Source organism: Anomaloglossus baeobatrachus, chromosome 3 (assembly GCF_048569485.1).
Source record: "Anomaloglossus baeobatrachus isolate aAnoBae1 chromosome 3, aAnoBae1.hap1, whole genome shotgun sequence".
NCBI classification, from domain to species: Eukaryota; Metazoa; Chordata; class Amphibia; order Anura; family Aromobatidae; genus Anomaloglossus; species Anomaloglossus baeobatrachus.
The window spans coordinates 342,853,202-342,869,006 of record NC_134355.1 but is presented as its reverse complement, the minus strand read 5'-3'; the positions used below and the strand labels follow the sequence as shown (position 1 = coordinate 342,869,006).

At 37.0% G+C, this 15,805-nt stretch overlaps 1 protein-coding gene across 1 annotated transcript in view; it reads right to left on the bottom strand.

The window, feature by feature from the left end:
• Positions 1–15,805, bottom strand: part of SIM1 (SIM bHLH transcription factor 1) — a 179,581-nt gene that overhangs the window by 112,653 nt on the left and 51,123 nt on the right. Inside the window, exons 3-8 of the mRNA XM_075338382.1 lie at positions 4,794–4,876; positions 3,922–4,011; positions 3,540–3,648; positions 3,368–3,453; positions 2,673–2,872; positions 2,318–2,424 (exon numbers count right to left, since the gene is read on the bottom strand). Of these exons, the coding sequence (XP_075194497.1) occupies positions 2,318–2,424; positions 2,673–2,872; positions 3,368–3,453; positions 3,540–3,648; positions 3,922–4,011; positions 4,794–4,876 (675 nt within the window). The remainder of the gene's footprint in view (positions 1–2,317; positions 2,425–2,672; positions 2,873–3,367; positions 3,454–3,539; positions 3,649–3,921; positions 4,012–4,793; positions 4,877–15,805) is intronic.

Sequence of the window (15,805 nt, the reverse complement as noted above, 5' to 3'; positions counted from 1 at the left end):
ACTGGGGGCATCATACTAAGTGGGGAGAACTGTTGAACAATAAGCCCTATTATAACATGCATTTTAGCAGTGGCAGCTTTTCAACATACTTAATTCTGCTCAATATTAAGTGCTATAATTATTATAAAGTAGTAATAATAATCAGCAGAATTAAGTTTGGCCTGTTGGTTTGGTCCTCAACAACAGTCACAGATTTCCATCTCGCCCCGTGAAAAATGAATTATCCCTTTCAGGAATAAACTGATACATGGGTGATTGTGCCTGGTGCTTTAAAAAAAGAAGGAATTCTGACTTGAGGCCACCTAAAAGCACCAACCACGACACATATATTAAATTCCACCCACAGTGTCTTAAGCAGAGCACAGTTGCCAACTTCATGCGCGCTTACAGTTTTCTTCTCTGTTATCTACTGCTGTTCACTGTCCGTTAGGAGATGCTGTGTGCTGCCTGTAAATGAGAGTCGGGCTAGCGTGCTAACTATAATAGATCCTTCCCTTCTTATTCACAAAAATGTTCCTACATGTGGTTAAAATGAACTGACAAGGCTGCAATTGCTATTGTTCTGCTAGTGTCATTCCCTTGTGTAAATATGTTGAGCTTTTCACTGAAATCATGTGGGCGGAATCTCTATAAAGATGTTGACTTCTATGAGTCAAGTACCGGTACCTTATGGATGGTGCATCTCTGTGACCTCAGCAGTAAATAGCCTTGTTTTTTTCTAATATATATTCTGCAGACAAGGCATTACACTGTATAGAAGGTATTTTGTAAGCAACCTTCATAATACAAATATATATATATATATATATAAATATATATATACACAGTGGATATACATCACAGTTTACTCCACACCAAAAGACATACTCTTGAGAAATATCGCTAGTGAGCCCCAATGGGGACAGTGATGATGATGATGATGTGTGTAAAGCACTGAGGACTTAATAGTGCTGTATAAGCGAGTCAAATAGATATGTATATATACGCTATATATAATTGCTAGCTGTATTACATTTCAAAGCACAATACACAGTATATACATTTGAGCGAAAAAAATGGCAGACATCTGCATAACCTATATTCATGGAACATTTGAAAAATGCTTACATTAATCATTATATGTTAGAAAGAAATATATTATAAAGAAATGTCCTAAATGTATAAATATGAATGAAAAGAAAGCTGTAATGTGGCATGACTTTCCCTTTGTTGTCACTTTGCCAAGAAGAGCTTCACAGAACAAAAGCCAAAGAAAACCAACTAATTAATAGAGACAAGTTTAGACACAATGGGTGTAAGGGACTGGACAACACAAGAGCAATCATGCCTATCTGACTATCTGACAATTACCCTCAGGAAATCTACAGTGTAGTACCAAGGGTATGAATGAAAAGATAAGTGTGTGCGCATGTGTGCGCGTGTGTTTGCTATTTTCTCAATTTTTTCCTACTTTTCAGCAGAGTGTTCTTATAATTTATGTTACTTCGAGTAAGACCATTATAATAAAGGAGGCCATTATCAATTAACAGTGTAGAGCTGGTTTGTCTCTTTACTACTTTGACGGTGTCACATCTGTCAATCTTCAGAGCATCTATGCTCCGCCAGCGAGAGATCACAGATCCTGCTGGGGCAAATGTGCGCTGAATACAATTGTGCTCATCACATGGAACATGTCCATCAAATTCTCATTGGTGATAGTCTTTATAGCTCAATAGTCAGATTGGACACATGTCATCTATAATATTTCAATAGTAAGACTGTAGTGAACAATCTGCAATGTCTTTGCTTGCAGAACATATTATACAAATTACATAAAACTTATTAGAATTTGTTTATTTTATTTATTATTATTTTTAAATTATTTATTTTTTATTATTTATTATTCAAACATTGGTATTATAAGGATATTCTCGTATTTGACTGACCACATGTTCATTACTTAGATTACTTAATTTTTCAACTCGAGTGTAAGAGCAAACACATTAGTGTCCAGCATCTCATACCATGACTATAATAAGCTGTGAAAGATAATTTTGTCTTGTAGAATCAGGCAATAGATCAAGATACCTGAGGTGGGACTACCATCTATCGGACATTTGGTGTTTAAGGTGGGAAAACCTTAATATTCATTTAAACTCAAATTCGGAAATACATCAGTAACTTAAGATTTCTGATACCTTTCCAACACCATAAAACAAAATGTGAACATTGTCACAAAGTACTAACTAGATAATAAAGTTTTCTTATTGAGGAAAAGATGGTGCTAAAAGATTCCCATGTAATTAATATATAATTAATGAATGAACTGAATTCTTACATAGGTGATGAGCACACCGCAGGTGAAATGTGTCACATCCATGAACATGATGATATAATGTCTTCTCAATAAGATCTTGAGGTTCATATCCAGTTAACTCCGCAACTCTAAAGGGAGGAAAACACATATTGAGCAAAACATCCCATAGTTACATCTGCAGTTTAAGATATATTATATCTAATTTATTATATTCAAGTCATTTATGTTGATACCACATTTTATGTTAAGATGAAGATTCTGGATCATGGAAAATTTATTCAACAAGAATGTCCATAAGTTTATGAAATGGGCTTTACTGAGTGGTAAAAAACTACCGTAATCATTTATAACACACATTCAGTAATAACACGCTTACCTGGAATCTAGAAATATGAGTTTCATATCAAGACTAGCTCTGAACATGAACATATTGCTATGGAGTTTGATCTCAGTGACGGCACTGGGAGGGAGGGAATGACCAACAGCAACTAAGCCAACATTTTGGTAACAGCCATCAAACGGAGACATGTCTAGACTATACTGTCGGATTTTGAGATATCCACTGCAGTGAATGACCTGGAAGACATGGAAATGAAAACATCATGATCTATTTTATTTAAAATACTGTTTCCAATCATATCTGTGGCATTGATGATTACATAGGAAACATCCTTAAAAGTTGGCATCCAAGTTTCTACGAGTAAATTCGGCTGTCTTCAACTCAATCTGAAGGACTCTTTTGAATACAGATTAAAAAATAGTAATTTTAAGTCATTTTTCCCATATATTTGTACATCAATGATTGTAAAACACCCGAGGGAAACTGATCCCATATTTTTATGTATCATTCCAGTCATCTGGCGCATCAGTTGCTGTGACAGGCTGGTTGTATAGATAGAGATTAAAAACAAATTGCATGATTGTCATCAATTCTGCCCAAATCGGGAATAAACTACTGGCTGGACACAACTGATATATTTGTACCCAGCCTAAGACATCTACAGGTAAAACTAGTAAAAATTAGTTTAAAAATATAGATTGTTGAGTTTCCCACTATTCATAGTCACCTACCTTGTACCCCCCACAGGTTAGACCTGCATTCCTCTTTGCCAGCACACACTTCATCCGCAGGAAAAAAGAACGCTCTATTTCATATTCTGTAAGGCAAGTGAACTAAAATTAGCTCTACATCCCAGTCTCTGTGCCTCCATATACAGAAGGAGAGGGATAGGTGGTGATTTACCCTGTACAAAGTGGGAATGATATGGTTGGTGTGCAGTAAGCACTGCAGTCATCTCATCATGATCAGCGGGGTGAATATACTCATAGATGCTATTTCCAGTCAATTCTACCTACAGAAAGAGAGGATCATCAATGTAATCAAACCAATAAAGAAAATGCGCAATACATGTATAAAGACATTAAACAGAAAATTATTTGGATTAGAAGACTTGTATGCAGAAAATGAAATATAGAAAGCATTCAATTGTAATCCGTATTCCCACTAGTATTGACGGAATGCAGGTCACGCTTTCTCAATACTTGTTTGACGATAAAATACTCTTATTAACACCTGCAGGTGTCAGTAACCATGCAAGTACAAATAGTCACCCATAATTGCTTACCTGTGATAAGCCCAGATGAACAGAAGCAGTCTCGGAGATATACATGATTTTCCCATCAGGTGCCACCACAAAGATGAAACCATCCAAGGTCTATTCAGGAGATAGGAAATAAAATAAACAGAGAATTCAGACTCCCTGATCTGAATACCTAGAGTGCAGCAATTTAAATATGATTTACATTGTGAGAGCACTTGGGTGGTCAGATGTCCCTTCACCTCAAGCTTAAACAGCTCATTGTTGAATCAAACATGGTATTAGACAGGAGAGTGCTATATGGGAAATGGGTTTAATCTTCTATTGTTTAACATTTCCAATGCTTATCACCTGTAAACACTGTGAAGATATATGACTCTCAGCAGGGAAAGTGGCTTTAAGCTACTACAATGCAGAAATTGACTTTACAGACTATTCTGCCTCTCACTTTACTGGTGCCTGATAAACAGTTTATACAAGTAACAACAGGGGATTAGATATGTATTTTCCTAAACACAACAATCAGTCATTCCATTACAATCGTATTTCCCAGACTTAGTATACAGCAACAATATAGTAAGATGGAACTCCTGGAGAAGTTATTATATAGAAGAGGTGTCTACCATTTACATAAATAGAAATCGATAAAAACAACAAACAGTTTTCTAGTTTTTAGATAGAGTAAGGAAACTCTACTTTCTAAACACTTAGTACAGTAATAAATAGATGTAAATACCACCCTAAACAGTAGCATAATGGTAGCATTGCATACACTCTACGGCAATGTGGGAAAACACGTAGAAGTTTATAAGTAACACAATGTGATAATTAAATGTGCGCTGAAAGGTCTGCATTCTTTAATCATTAATTGGAAATAGCTGTTTCCCTGCATGTTCTACCTGTAAAAGATGAGATCCCAGTTCTCGACCAACATTATCCAAGGAACTAGGTCTGCTGGAATGGCCCCAGGCTTCTCCGAGTCCTGCATGCATAAACAAACAGAAGAATTGGTGAGAAAGCTGGATGTGGACTCTTGGACCAGAGGTCATCTGCTACATTATCTCACTGCAAACAGCAGCTTTTCATTCCAAACACAATGCATTTCAAATACCACGGGACCTACACATAAGGCAATGCCTGCCTGCTGTATATTCTGGGTATAAATAAGATGCACATGGTAAGTCTGATGGAGATTAGTTGCAGGACAAAGAAAACTGATTCGGTTTAATGAACCAATGGTAACACTGCAATACCTAAATGTTAAATAGTTATAAAATGATAGATATATGGATAGATAGATAGATAGATAGATAGATAAAAAATAATGCAGGCAGCACTCCATAGGTTGCAGGGAAAAAAAGACCTTTAATGGTCCATAAAGTGTGTCAGGCGACATTTCAGTTCTTGGGAACCTTTTATAGATAGATAGATTTAAATTGTAAGAGTAGTATAATTTATGCTTTAACTGATGATTATGATGTCTGGAAAGTGCTGTAAAAAATAATAGCGCTATGTATATAAGTATGCAAAATACATTGAACAAAAATATAAATGCAACACTTGGTTTTTGCTTTCATTTTTCATGAGCTGAACTCTAGGATCTAAGACTTTTTCAATGTACACAAAAGGCCTTTCTCTCTCAAATATTGTTCACAAATGTATCTAAATCTGTGTTACTGGGCCCTTGTCCTTTGCAGCCAATTAACAGTTGCCACATATCAAGATGCTATTAAGACAGAATGATTATTGCACATGTTTGCCTTAAGGCCCCTTTACACACTGAGACTTTCTAGCGATCCCACCAGCGATCTCGACCTGGTCGGGAACGCTGGAAAGTATCTAACAGTCGCTGGTGAGCTGTCAAACTGGCAGATCTGGCCAATGACGCAGCAGCGATAAGGACCTGCAGAACGACCTCGCCAGAAAGGGAACGCTAGCACGCCTATGGGCTGGGTCTCTAAGGATGTTGTTGTAACTGTGTCAAATACACCGATACATGCTGCGCAGCGGGAAACAAAGGACCAAAGAATAGTCCTGAATGACTTGTAGCGATCAACGACCTCACAGCGGGGGCCAGGGTACTGATGCGTGTCATACACTGCAATGTTGCTGGGGAGGTCGCTATTACATCACAAAACCGGTGACGTTACAGCAATATTGCTAGCGATGTTGCAGTGTGTAAAGGGGCCTTTAGGCTGGCCACTTCTTTTGTTCTTATTGACAGCCTTTCATTCCAAACTATTCAAACTTTGACTTTTTCCAAACCTTTGTCAGGTAATACTATTTTGCATGCCACAGCAGACACCCCAAATGCACAGTGAAATCCATTCTTGTGGGAAAATTTACACGTTTCAAAAGAAATTGTAGTAATGTAAATTTATTTTCCACGGAATTGGAACACTCTTCCAATAAATTTAAAACAAAAAAGGCAATTCTCAGAGGACTCTTCACAGGGCTACTAATATAGTGCAATCTAAGGATCGGAGTGGTATTGTTTTATATAGGTCATCTACTAAGCGCAATGACATTGGGAAACCTGTGTTATGGTATAGTCCTCAATTTCAAAAAATTAAATGACTCATATTGAAACATGTACCCATTTTATTTGAAGAGCCTTTTCTTTTAGATCTGCTCTAATCAGGTTGTTTAGTTATAGCCAAATATACTGTCACTTTAAGCAATATTTTATCTCCTAGATTGTTCACATCTAAAATTTTTATAAATGTGGTTCGAATCGATGCAGAACCTGTCAACATTCTACCATCATTCACTGTTTTAGCAACAACAGTGGAACACAACAATATAAAATCAAATAATTTATTAATTGTTGTAACACACACAATGTGGTTTATATTATTTATTATGGTGATTGTAACAAAATGTATGTGGGATGTACCACTAGGAGGTTGAAACCCACATCTCGGGATACCTAACTTGTTTGTCCTTACAGTTCACACTGTACCATTTCTCATGCTGCTTATTTTTCATCATGCATGTTGGACTGCTTCCTTCAAAGCATTTTACATTGAAAGGGTGTTGAAACCAGCCAGGGGAAGAAATCTTAAGAAACGCCTTATGACACATGAAGCATTTTGGATATTTAATTTTAATTCTTGTTCTATAAATGGTCTTAAAGCCCATAAAGAAATCATGTTGTCATGTTTCATTATTAAATAACACATCTTTTATTTTTATTTTTATTGTAAGATATTCTGTGTTTTTGTTGTTTGTTCTTTGGTTTTGAAACTCATTGCTTTGATCAAATCATTTTTGTTCACATCATGAATTTTTTAATCATTTCTGAATAAAAATAAAGTAATTAAGGACCTGGAATTTTTCTATTTTTGCATTTAACTCCATTTTTGGTTGTTTGGTTTTCTCCTTGCGTAGACACGACCTGAGCCAATCTAATAAGGGAACTGGTAACATCCTTTCCTATGGACAATAAAAGGACACTCTAAAATGTGCAGTTTTACAGTATTTGGGGGTGGGTCTGGGGGTAAGAAAACCATTCAGTATCTGGTGTGACCAATATTTGCCTCACACAGTGCAATACTTCTCCTTCATGTTGTTGATTGTGGAATGTTGGTCCTCTGCATTCCTCTTCAATGGCTCTGTAAAGTTGCTGGAGATTGACAAAAGCTTGAACACACTGATCCAGACCATCCCAAACATGCTCGATGGGGGACATGCCCTGTGAGTTTACTGGCCATGCAAGAACTGGGATGTTTTCAGCTTCCAAGAATTGCGCACAGTTCCTTGCATTATTGGGCCATGCATTATCATGCTGCAACATGAAATGATGGTCGTGGCTGAATAGCATAGCAATCACAGCAATGGGCCTCAGGAGCTCATCACAGTATTATTGTACATTCAAACTGCCATCAATAAAATGCAACTGTGTTCATTGTCCATAACATACACCTGCCCATACAATAATCCTAACATAGGCCACTCAATTCACAACGTTGGCAAACCACTCACCCAGACAGCGCCATACATGCCATCTGCCCTGTATAGTGAAAACAGGGATTTTTCCATGAAGAGAAGACCTCTCCAATATGTCAGATGCCATTGAATGTGAGCATTTGCCCGCTCAAGTCAATTACAATGATGAACTCCAGATAGGTGGAGATCCCGATGAGGCACTTGAGCTTTACTGAGATAGTTTCTGACAGATTGTGCAGGCAGTCTTTGGTTATGCAAATAGATTGTTGCTACAGCTGTCCGGGTACTTGGTCTCTTGGAGGTGGGATGCTGGATGTTGCGGTCCCGGGCTGGTATGGTTACACGTGATCTGCATTTGTGAGGCTGGTTGTATGTACTTCTAAATTCTCTGAAATGAGTTTGGACACAGCTTATGGTGGAGAAATGAAATTCCATTCAAGGGCAACAGTTCTGGTTGACATTTGTGCAGTCAGCATGCCAATTGCACACCTCCTTAAAACTTGCAAAATCTGTGGCATTGTTTTGTGTAATAAAACTGTACATTTTAGGTTGTTTTCATATGAGCATCTTGATATTTCACACCTGTGAGATGGATCGATTATCTTGGCAAAGGAGAAGAGCTCAGTAACACTATAGACAAATTTGTGAACAATATTTGAAAGAAATGGGCTTTTTGTGTATATTGATCTTACAGTTCAGCTCATGATAAATGGCAGCACAAACAAAAGTGTTACGATTATATTTTTGTTCAATGTAAATAATAAATAAAGGACAGTAAGTTACAACTATAGGCAGCCATTTAGAAAGTATGGATCTGAGTCTTCTGAATCACTCTTCAATCAATCTCTCAACCTCCCACTTTTATAGAGGTAGACAGAAACAATTCCCAGCTCTTCGCTTTCTTCTAATTCTTGTCTGCCTCCCTCATGTTGCATTTGAGGCTTCTATCAAAACAAAGGGATAAGGCCAGACTCAACTGCAAATAATGGGGTGTTTAGGGAGAAAAAAGGGCTATAACAATGAAGAAAATTCCCAGCACTCAAAAGGACAAGAGACTTAAATAATGCAAACGTGTTCAATTTTTGCAGCAACTTTGCAGTACCATAGGAGGTCAGAGAGACAGGTGAGAGAACAGAATGAGTGCCTCTATGCTAGGAGGAGTGGGGATAGGGTCCCAGGTGTCAGAGGTGGCAGCGGCAGCTGCTGCAAAAATTGACGCCTGCACTAAGATTTGGTCTTTGACGTCCAATTTGTCTTTTTTCCCAAAACTCTATGATACGCAAAAAGTTGACAAAGGCCATCTAAGGCTGAAACACTGGCCTTGCTTAATTCTGGTTGAGGTGTAATTTTCCCTTTGCAGATAATCTATAAATAATTACATGTGCATACAGAAGGTATGAACGTTACAAGTCACATTAACACTATAAGCTATTGATGTAAACACCTTCTTTAGATATAGGCTTTGCATCAGATAAACATCAGTTGAACTTGCTTATTTCGGATAAATTTCATGATGAATGTGTATGGAGGCACTTCCAACTGTACCCCAATGGCAAATGTTGGGGAAAGAAGGGCATGTTGGATTTAAGCATCCTTTGTTCCTACAGGACATAAGCTGCTGCCAGAGGACTAATAAATCAGCTTATTCTCCTACTTCCATTGATAACCCAGGCATGAGCCAACTGTGAATGGGGGTCAGATTGAATACCAGTAATTCAGCTAAACTACTAAAGCCTTTTAAGTAGATGTATGGGCACCTTCAGCTTTCAGGTGAGGAGGATATTTTTTTTTTATTTTTTATTTTATTTTTTAAGTAAGTTAATGTTTTCTTTTAAAAAAATCACAAAACAAACAAAAAGACAACACAGTTAACTTCCTAATTTAGTTGCTTAATTGCTGCAATTTTTTTAGTCTCTCCAGGGTCCTCACCATTTCAACCCATTCCTCAATTGTTGGGGTTGTCTTTGTTTTCAAATATTTACAGGTGATATTAAACTTTTCTTTTAAGGAAGAAGGGATCCCATGAAGACTGAAAGTATTAACACCTTCAGGTTGGTTATTCGCACTAAAATAGGTCTGTTAGGGCAGACCAACCAATATGTTTCCAAAAATCCCTTACATTACTGGTACTACGCTTTGGCATAAAGCCTTATTTTTATGTAATCCTTAGATACAAAGTACTATTTAGAAAGGATTTAAATGTTTAATGCTTGATAATACATTTTGTACAGTTGTGAGGGTATATCTCTATTCCTTTTTTAATATTACTGACCCTAATTTTCTATTTCCATATGGCAGGTTTACTGCATTGGAAATGCACTTGTTTTGGTTTTTTTTTTTCATTTTAATACAAAAAACAAGCAAATTATTATACTGAAAGATAAAGATTTTGTCTATTTCCCAATTATTTCACCTAAAAAGGCTGAACTTTTCCTCCCTTTACATTTTTATTAAAAACCTAGAAATCTATTAGATGTATAGGCTGATGAGAAGCTGGGATTCCCTAAAATTGGAGTAAGATGGCCCGTACTTGGAAGATGGCAATGTTTGCTTGCAGTTACGCATCCGTATGAGCTGCTACAAGGTAAATATTGACCTCAGACTATATGTGCACCTATGTATACATGCTGACCCCCTCCATTACTTTGCAAATATTATTTTTCATAGTTAAAACCATCATTAAAGGTGCTTACAGTGGATGACACCTAAACTAATATAACTGGATTTTTCATTTTTTACTGTTACAAATACTATAAGTTGGAGCAACACTGCACATAATTTTTTTGTGCACTAATAAAAAATAATTAATTTAAAAAAATTTCATCATTAAATGGAATGGATTGTTTTAGGCTAAATAGATAGATAGAATGATAGTCATTAAACATGTAATTTCCAAGCAGTTCATTAATAATAATTCTAAAGATGTAGTGACATAATTAAATCTGGCTTTATTATATTATGTTTATCATATAGAACTTTGCATAACTAGATCAGAACTGTATTCTGCGTAAAATAAAAGAAATGCCCATTTAATCTATCTTTTAATATACTCCACCTTTTACTCAGTCATGAATCCTTCATCAAGAATGTGGCTTTCCAAAGATGGTTCCAGCTCTAAATTTGTGTCATATATTATCATATACATTATAGAAAAAATGGTAAATTTGTGAGCGTAAATTATTTTTTCATTAATGTATCATATCTATTAGCTTACAACAAAAAAGGAGTATCAATGTCAAATATGGTGGCAAAATATTATTAAATTATTTCCTCTAGTGCCAACAGATCCAATAGTTTAAGAAATAAATTTGACCTAAGAGGTCTCTCTATACATGACATTCTGTACATCAATCACATTAGGATACTTCTGGCTAAGACTTTATACTATGTAAGTATGTTGAGTTGTATGATACAGAATTAGAGTTATCATAGTTACAAATAAGACTTATGACATTTAACTTTTAATTACTGTTACAGAATACTTATAGACACAAAAAAGTTTCACTTCTATGAAATTATTGAAATAAGTATGAAAATTTGATTAACAAGGGGGATTGTATATGAAAAGCATAGTGGATAAGGTTACTCAGCATATTTCGACATACGATGAAGCCAGTATGACAGTTACATGCCTTCATATATTGCCATTTTTGGTTCAAATTACAGATCTTAATACAATAGTTAAATAGCACAACAAGGATCTAATTTTCTGGTTTTGTGCATACATTTGACCTAAAACTACATCAGATTTTCACACAAGTCCTAAAAAAATATAGAGAACCAAATTAAACAAATGAGTCAAAATATTAGATGTTAATACTTTTTATTTAGGAAAAGATATCTGTAATATCTCATGTCTGTGAGTGGCAACAATTTGTGAACCTTTAGGACCATCAGGTAAATTGAATGTGGCATTAGAGTTTAGTGTTTTCAATCAATGGGATGACAATCAGATGTGAGTGGGCGACCCGTTTTCTGTAAAGAATAGAGATCTATCAAGGCCTGATCTTGACAACATGTTTATGGAAGTATATTATAGCAAGAAAAAAGGTGATTCCTGGAAACCTGAGAGAAGAGTGGTTGATGCTCATCAGCCTGGAAACGGTTATAAAAAAAAACACCTCTAAAGAGTTTGGACTTTATCAGATTGAGTACAAATGTAGGACTTTCATGACCAATATTGAACTCTCCAAGAATATTCAACCAGCAAAGACACCTCCAAGAGCAAGACGTATAATCGTCTGCTAGGTCCCAATCTAACATTTAAGCAACTAAAGGTCTATTTCTCACATTAGCCAATATTAGATTTCATGAGTCGATCAATGCAAAGAGAAAGCCACTCTTTTCCAACAAGAAAATTACGAAAATTGCTGCCCATCTGCTAAGCATAATTTGGATAAGCTTGAAGGCTTTTGGAACAATGTCTTGTGGATGATGGGACCAAGATGGAGCTTTTTAGTTTAAATGAGAAGTGTTATGTTTGGAAAAAGAAAAATACAGCATAAAATTCTGAAAACCATGGAATTGGCAATATAATGGTTTGGGTCAGTATTGCGGCTCCTGGGCCAGAATGGCTTGCCATTATTGATGTAACAATGAATTCTCAATTTTATTAGCAAATGTATTGAAAATGTCTAGATATCTGTCCATGAGCTGAATCTTAAAGAGGACAACCTCTTCTCAATCATTATATTTTCCCCAGCCCAGGTAAAATAGCAACAGCCATTCCAGCAATGTTGGCACCTGCTCTCATGATGTTTGTATGATATTATTATATCATGCAAGTCCTGCAGGCAATCAGCACCATTTCATTCTCACTTCCTTACGACAAAACAATAAGTCAGTGAGAAGCAGCTCTAACTCTTTTCGGGGGTCAATTTCATCCAAAGAAAGTCAGTGAGGCCACTGATGATTGGCTGCATGGCTTGCTAGAAATAACATGCTCAGCCCTGAGACATCAGTTGCAACATCTTTGGAATAGCACCCAAGCTGGGAGTATAGGTTGTTATTATTTTATATGACAGTAATTAATTCAGAATGGGTTGTCCAAGTAGTTGACAACCCCTTTCAGAAAATGTGGGTTATGCAGCAACAATCACCCTAAGCACACTTGTCATTCTACAAAAGAATGGTTAAAGAAGAATAAAGTTTACGTTTTGGAATGGCCAAATCAAAGTCTTGACCTTAATTTTATAGAAATGTTGTGGAAGAACCTGAAGTGAGCAGTTCATGGAATAAAATCCACACACATAACAGAGTTGCAGTTGTTTTGTATGTAGGAATAGGCTTAAATTCATCCAAGCCATTGTAGGACTAATCAACAATTACTGGAAACTTCCATGCAGTTAATGTTGCATAAGGGGGTCACACTGAAAGTAAAGGTTCACATCCTTTTGCCATTAACAGATGTGATATTGGATAATTTTCCTCAATTAAAAACAATAAAGCCTAACATACAGTGCCTTGCAAAAGTATTTACCCCTTGACATTTTTCATGTTTTCCTACCTCTGAACCTGAAATTTCACAGATTTTTTTTAGGGTTTGCATTAGTTCACATGTAAAGAACATTCCTAAAACTGTGAACATTTGGTTTTCTTTTTATTGTGAAGCAAACAACAAATTAGACAAAACAACTGAACACTTCAGTGTGCATAACTATTCACTCCCTATAGTCAGTACTTTGTAGAGCCTCCTTTTGCAGCAATTACAGGTGTAAGTCATTTTAGATACGTCTCTATGAGTTTTCCACATCTTGCCACTGGGATTTTTGCCAATTTCTCAAATCAAAACTGCTCTTGCTACTTCAACTTAGGTGGTTTCCTCTGGTGTACAGCAATCAAGTCTGACCACAAATTCTCAATTGGATTAAGGTCTGGTCTTTGACTAGGCCATTCCAATATATTAACACATTTCCCCTTAAACTGCTTGAGTGTTGATTTAGCAGTATGCTTTGGGTCATTGTCTTGTTGGAAGGTGAATCTCTGTCCAAGACTCAAATCACTGACAAACTTAAGCAGGTTTTGCTCAAGAAAATCCCTGTATTTCCCACCATCCATCTTCCCCTTGACTTGGACTATTTTCCTTCTCGCTGCTGCCGAAAAACATCCCCACAGCATGATGCTGCCACCACCATGTTTCATTGTGGGGATGATGTTCTTGGTGTAATAAGCTGTAAGTACCGCCAAGTGGTGGTTAAAAAGTTCAATTTTGGCCTCATTTGACCACAGCATCTTCCTCCATACATATGCAGAGTCTCCCACATGTCTTTTGGCAAACTCAAAATGAGCCTTACAGTTTTTGGCAGTAAGTAAAGGGTTGTTTATGGCTACTCTTCCACAAAGGCCAGCTCTATGAAGTGTACGGCTTATTTTGCTCATACAGTCAGGGCCAGAAATATTTGGACAGTGACACAAGTTTTGTTATTTTAGCTGTTTACAAAAACATGTTCAGAAATACAATTATATATATATAATATGGGCTGAAAGTGCACACTCCCAGCTGCAATATGAGAGTTTTCACATCCAAATCGGAGAAAGGGTTTATGAATCATAGCTCTGTAATGCATAGCCTCCTCTTTTTCAAGGGACCAAAAGTAATTGGACAAGGGACTCTAAGGGCTGCAATTAACTCTGAAGGCATCTCCCTCGTTAACCTGTAATCAATGAAGTAGTTAAAAGGTCTGGGGTTGATTACAGGTGTGTGGTTTTGCATTTGGAAGCTGTTGCTGTGACCAGACAACATGCGGTCTAAGGAACTCTCAATTGAGGTGAAGCAGAACATCCTGAGGCTGAAAAAAAAGAAAAAATCCATCAGAGAGATAGCAGACATGCTTGGAGTAGCAAAATCAACAGTCGGGTACATTCTGAGAAAAAAGGAATTGACTGGTGAGCTTGGGCACTCAAAAAGGCCTGGGCGTCCACGGATGACAACAGTGGTGGATGATCGCCGCATACTTTCTTTGGTGAAGAAGAACCCGTTCACAACATCAACTGAAGTCCAGAACACTCTCAGTGAAGTAGGTGTATCTGTCTCTAAGTCAACAGTAAAGAGAAGACTCCATGAAAGTAAGTACAAAGGGTTCACATCTAGATGCAAACCATTCATCAATTCCAAAAATAGACAGGCCAGAGTTAAATTTGCTGAAAAACACCTCATGAAGCCAGCTCAGTTCTGGAAAAGTATTCTATGGACAGATGAGACAAAGATCAACCTGTACCAGAATGATGGGAAGAAAAAAGTTTGGAGAAGAAAGGGAACGGCACATGATCCAAGGCACACCACATCCTCTGTAAAACATGGTGGAGGCAACGTGATGGCATGGGCATGCATGGCTTTCAATGGCACTGGGTCACTTGTGTTTATTGATGACATAACAGCAGACAAGAGTAGCCGGATGAATTCTGAAGTGTACCGGGATATACTTTCAACCCAGATTCAGCCAAATGCCGCAAAGTTGATCGGACGGCGCTTCATAGTACAGATGGACAATGACCCCAAGCATACAGCCAAAGCTACCCAGGAGTTCATGAGTGCTAAAAAGTGGAACATTCTGCAATGGCCAAGTCAATCACCAGATCTTAACCCAATTGAGCATGCATTTCACTTGCTCAAATCCAGACTTAAGATGGAAAGACCCACAAACAAGCAAGACCTGAAGGCTGCGGCTGTAAAGGCCTGGCAAAGCATTAAGAAGGAGGAAACCCAGCGTTTGGTGATGTCCATGGGTTCCAGACTTAAGGCAGTGATTGCCTCCAAAGGATTCGTAACAAAATATTGAAAATAAAAATATTTTGTTTGGGTTTAGTTTATTTGTCCAATTACTTTTGACCTCCTAAAATGTGGAGTGTTTGTAAAGAAATGTGTACAATTCCTACAATTTCTATCAGATATTTTTGTTCAAACCTTCAAATTAAACGTTACAATCTGCACTTGAATTCTGTTGTAGAGGTTTCATTTCAAATC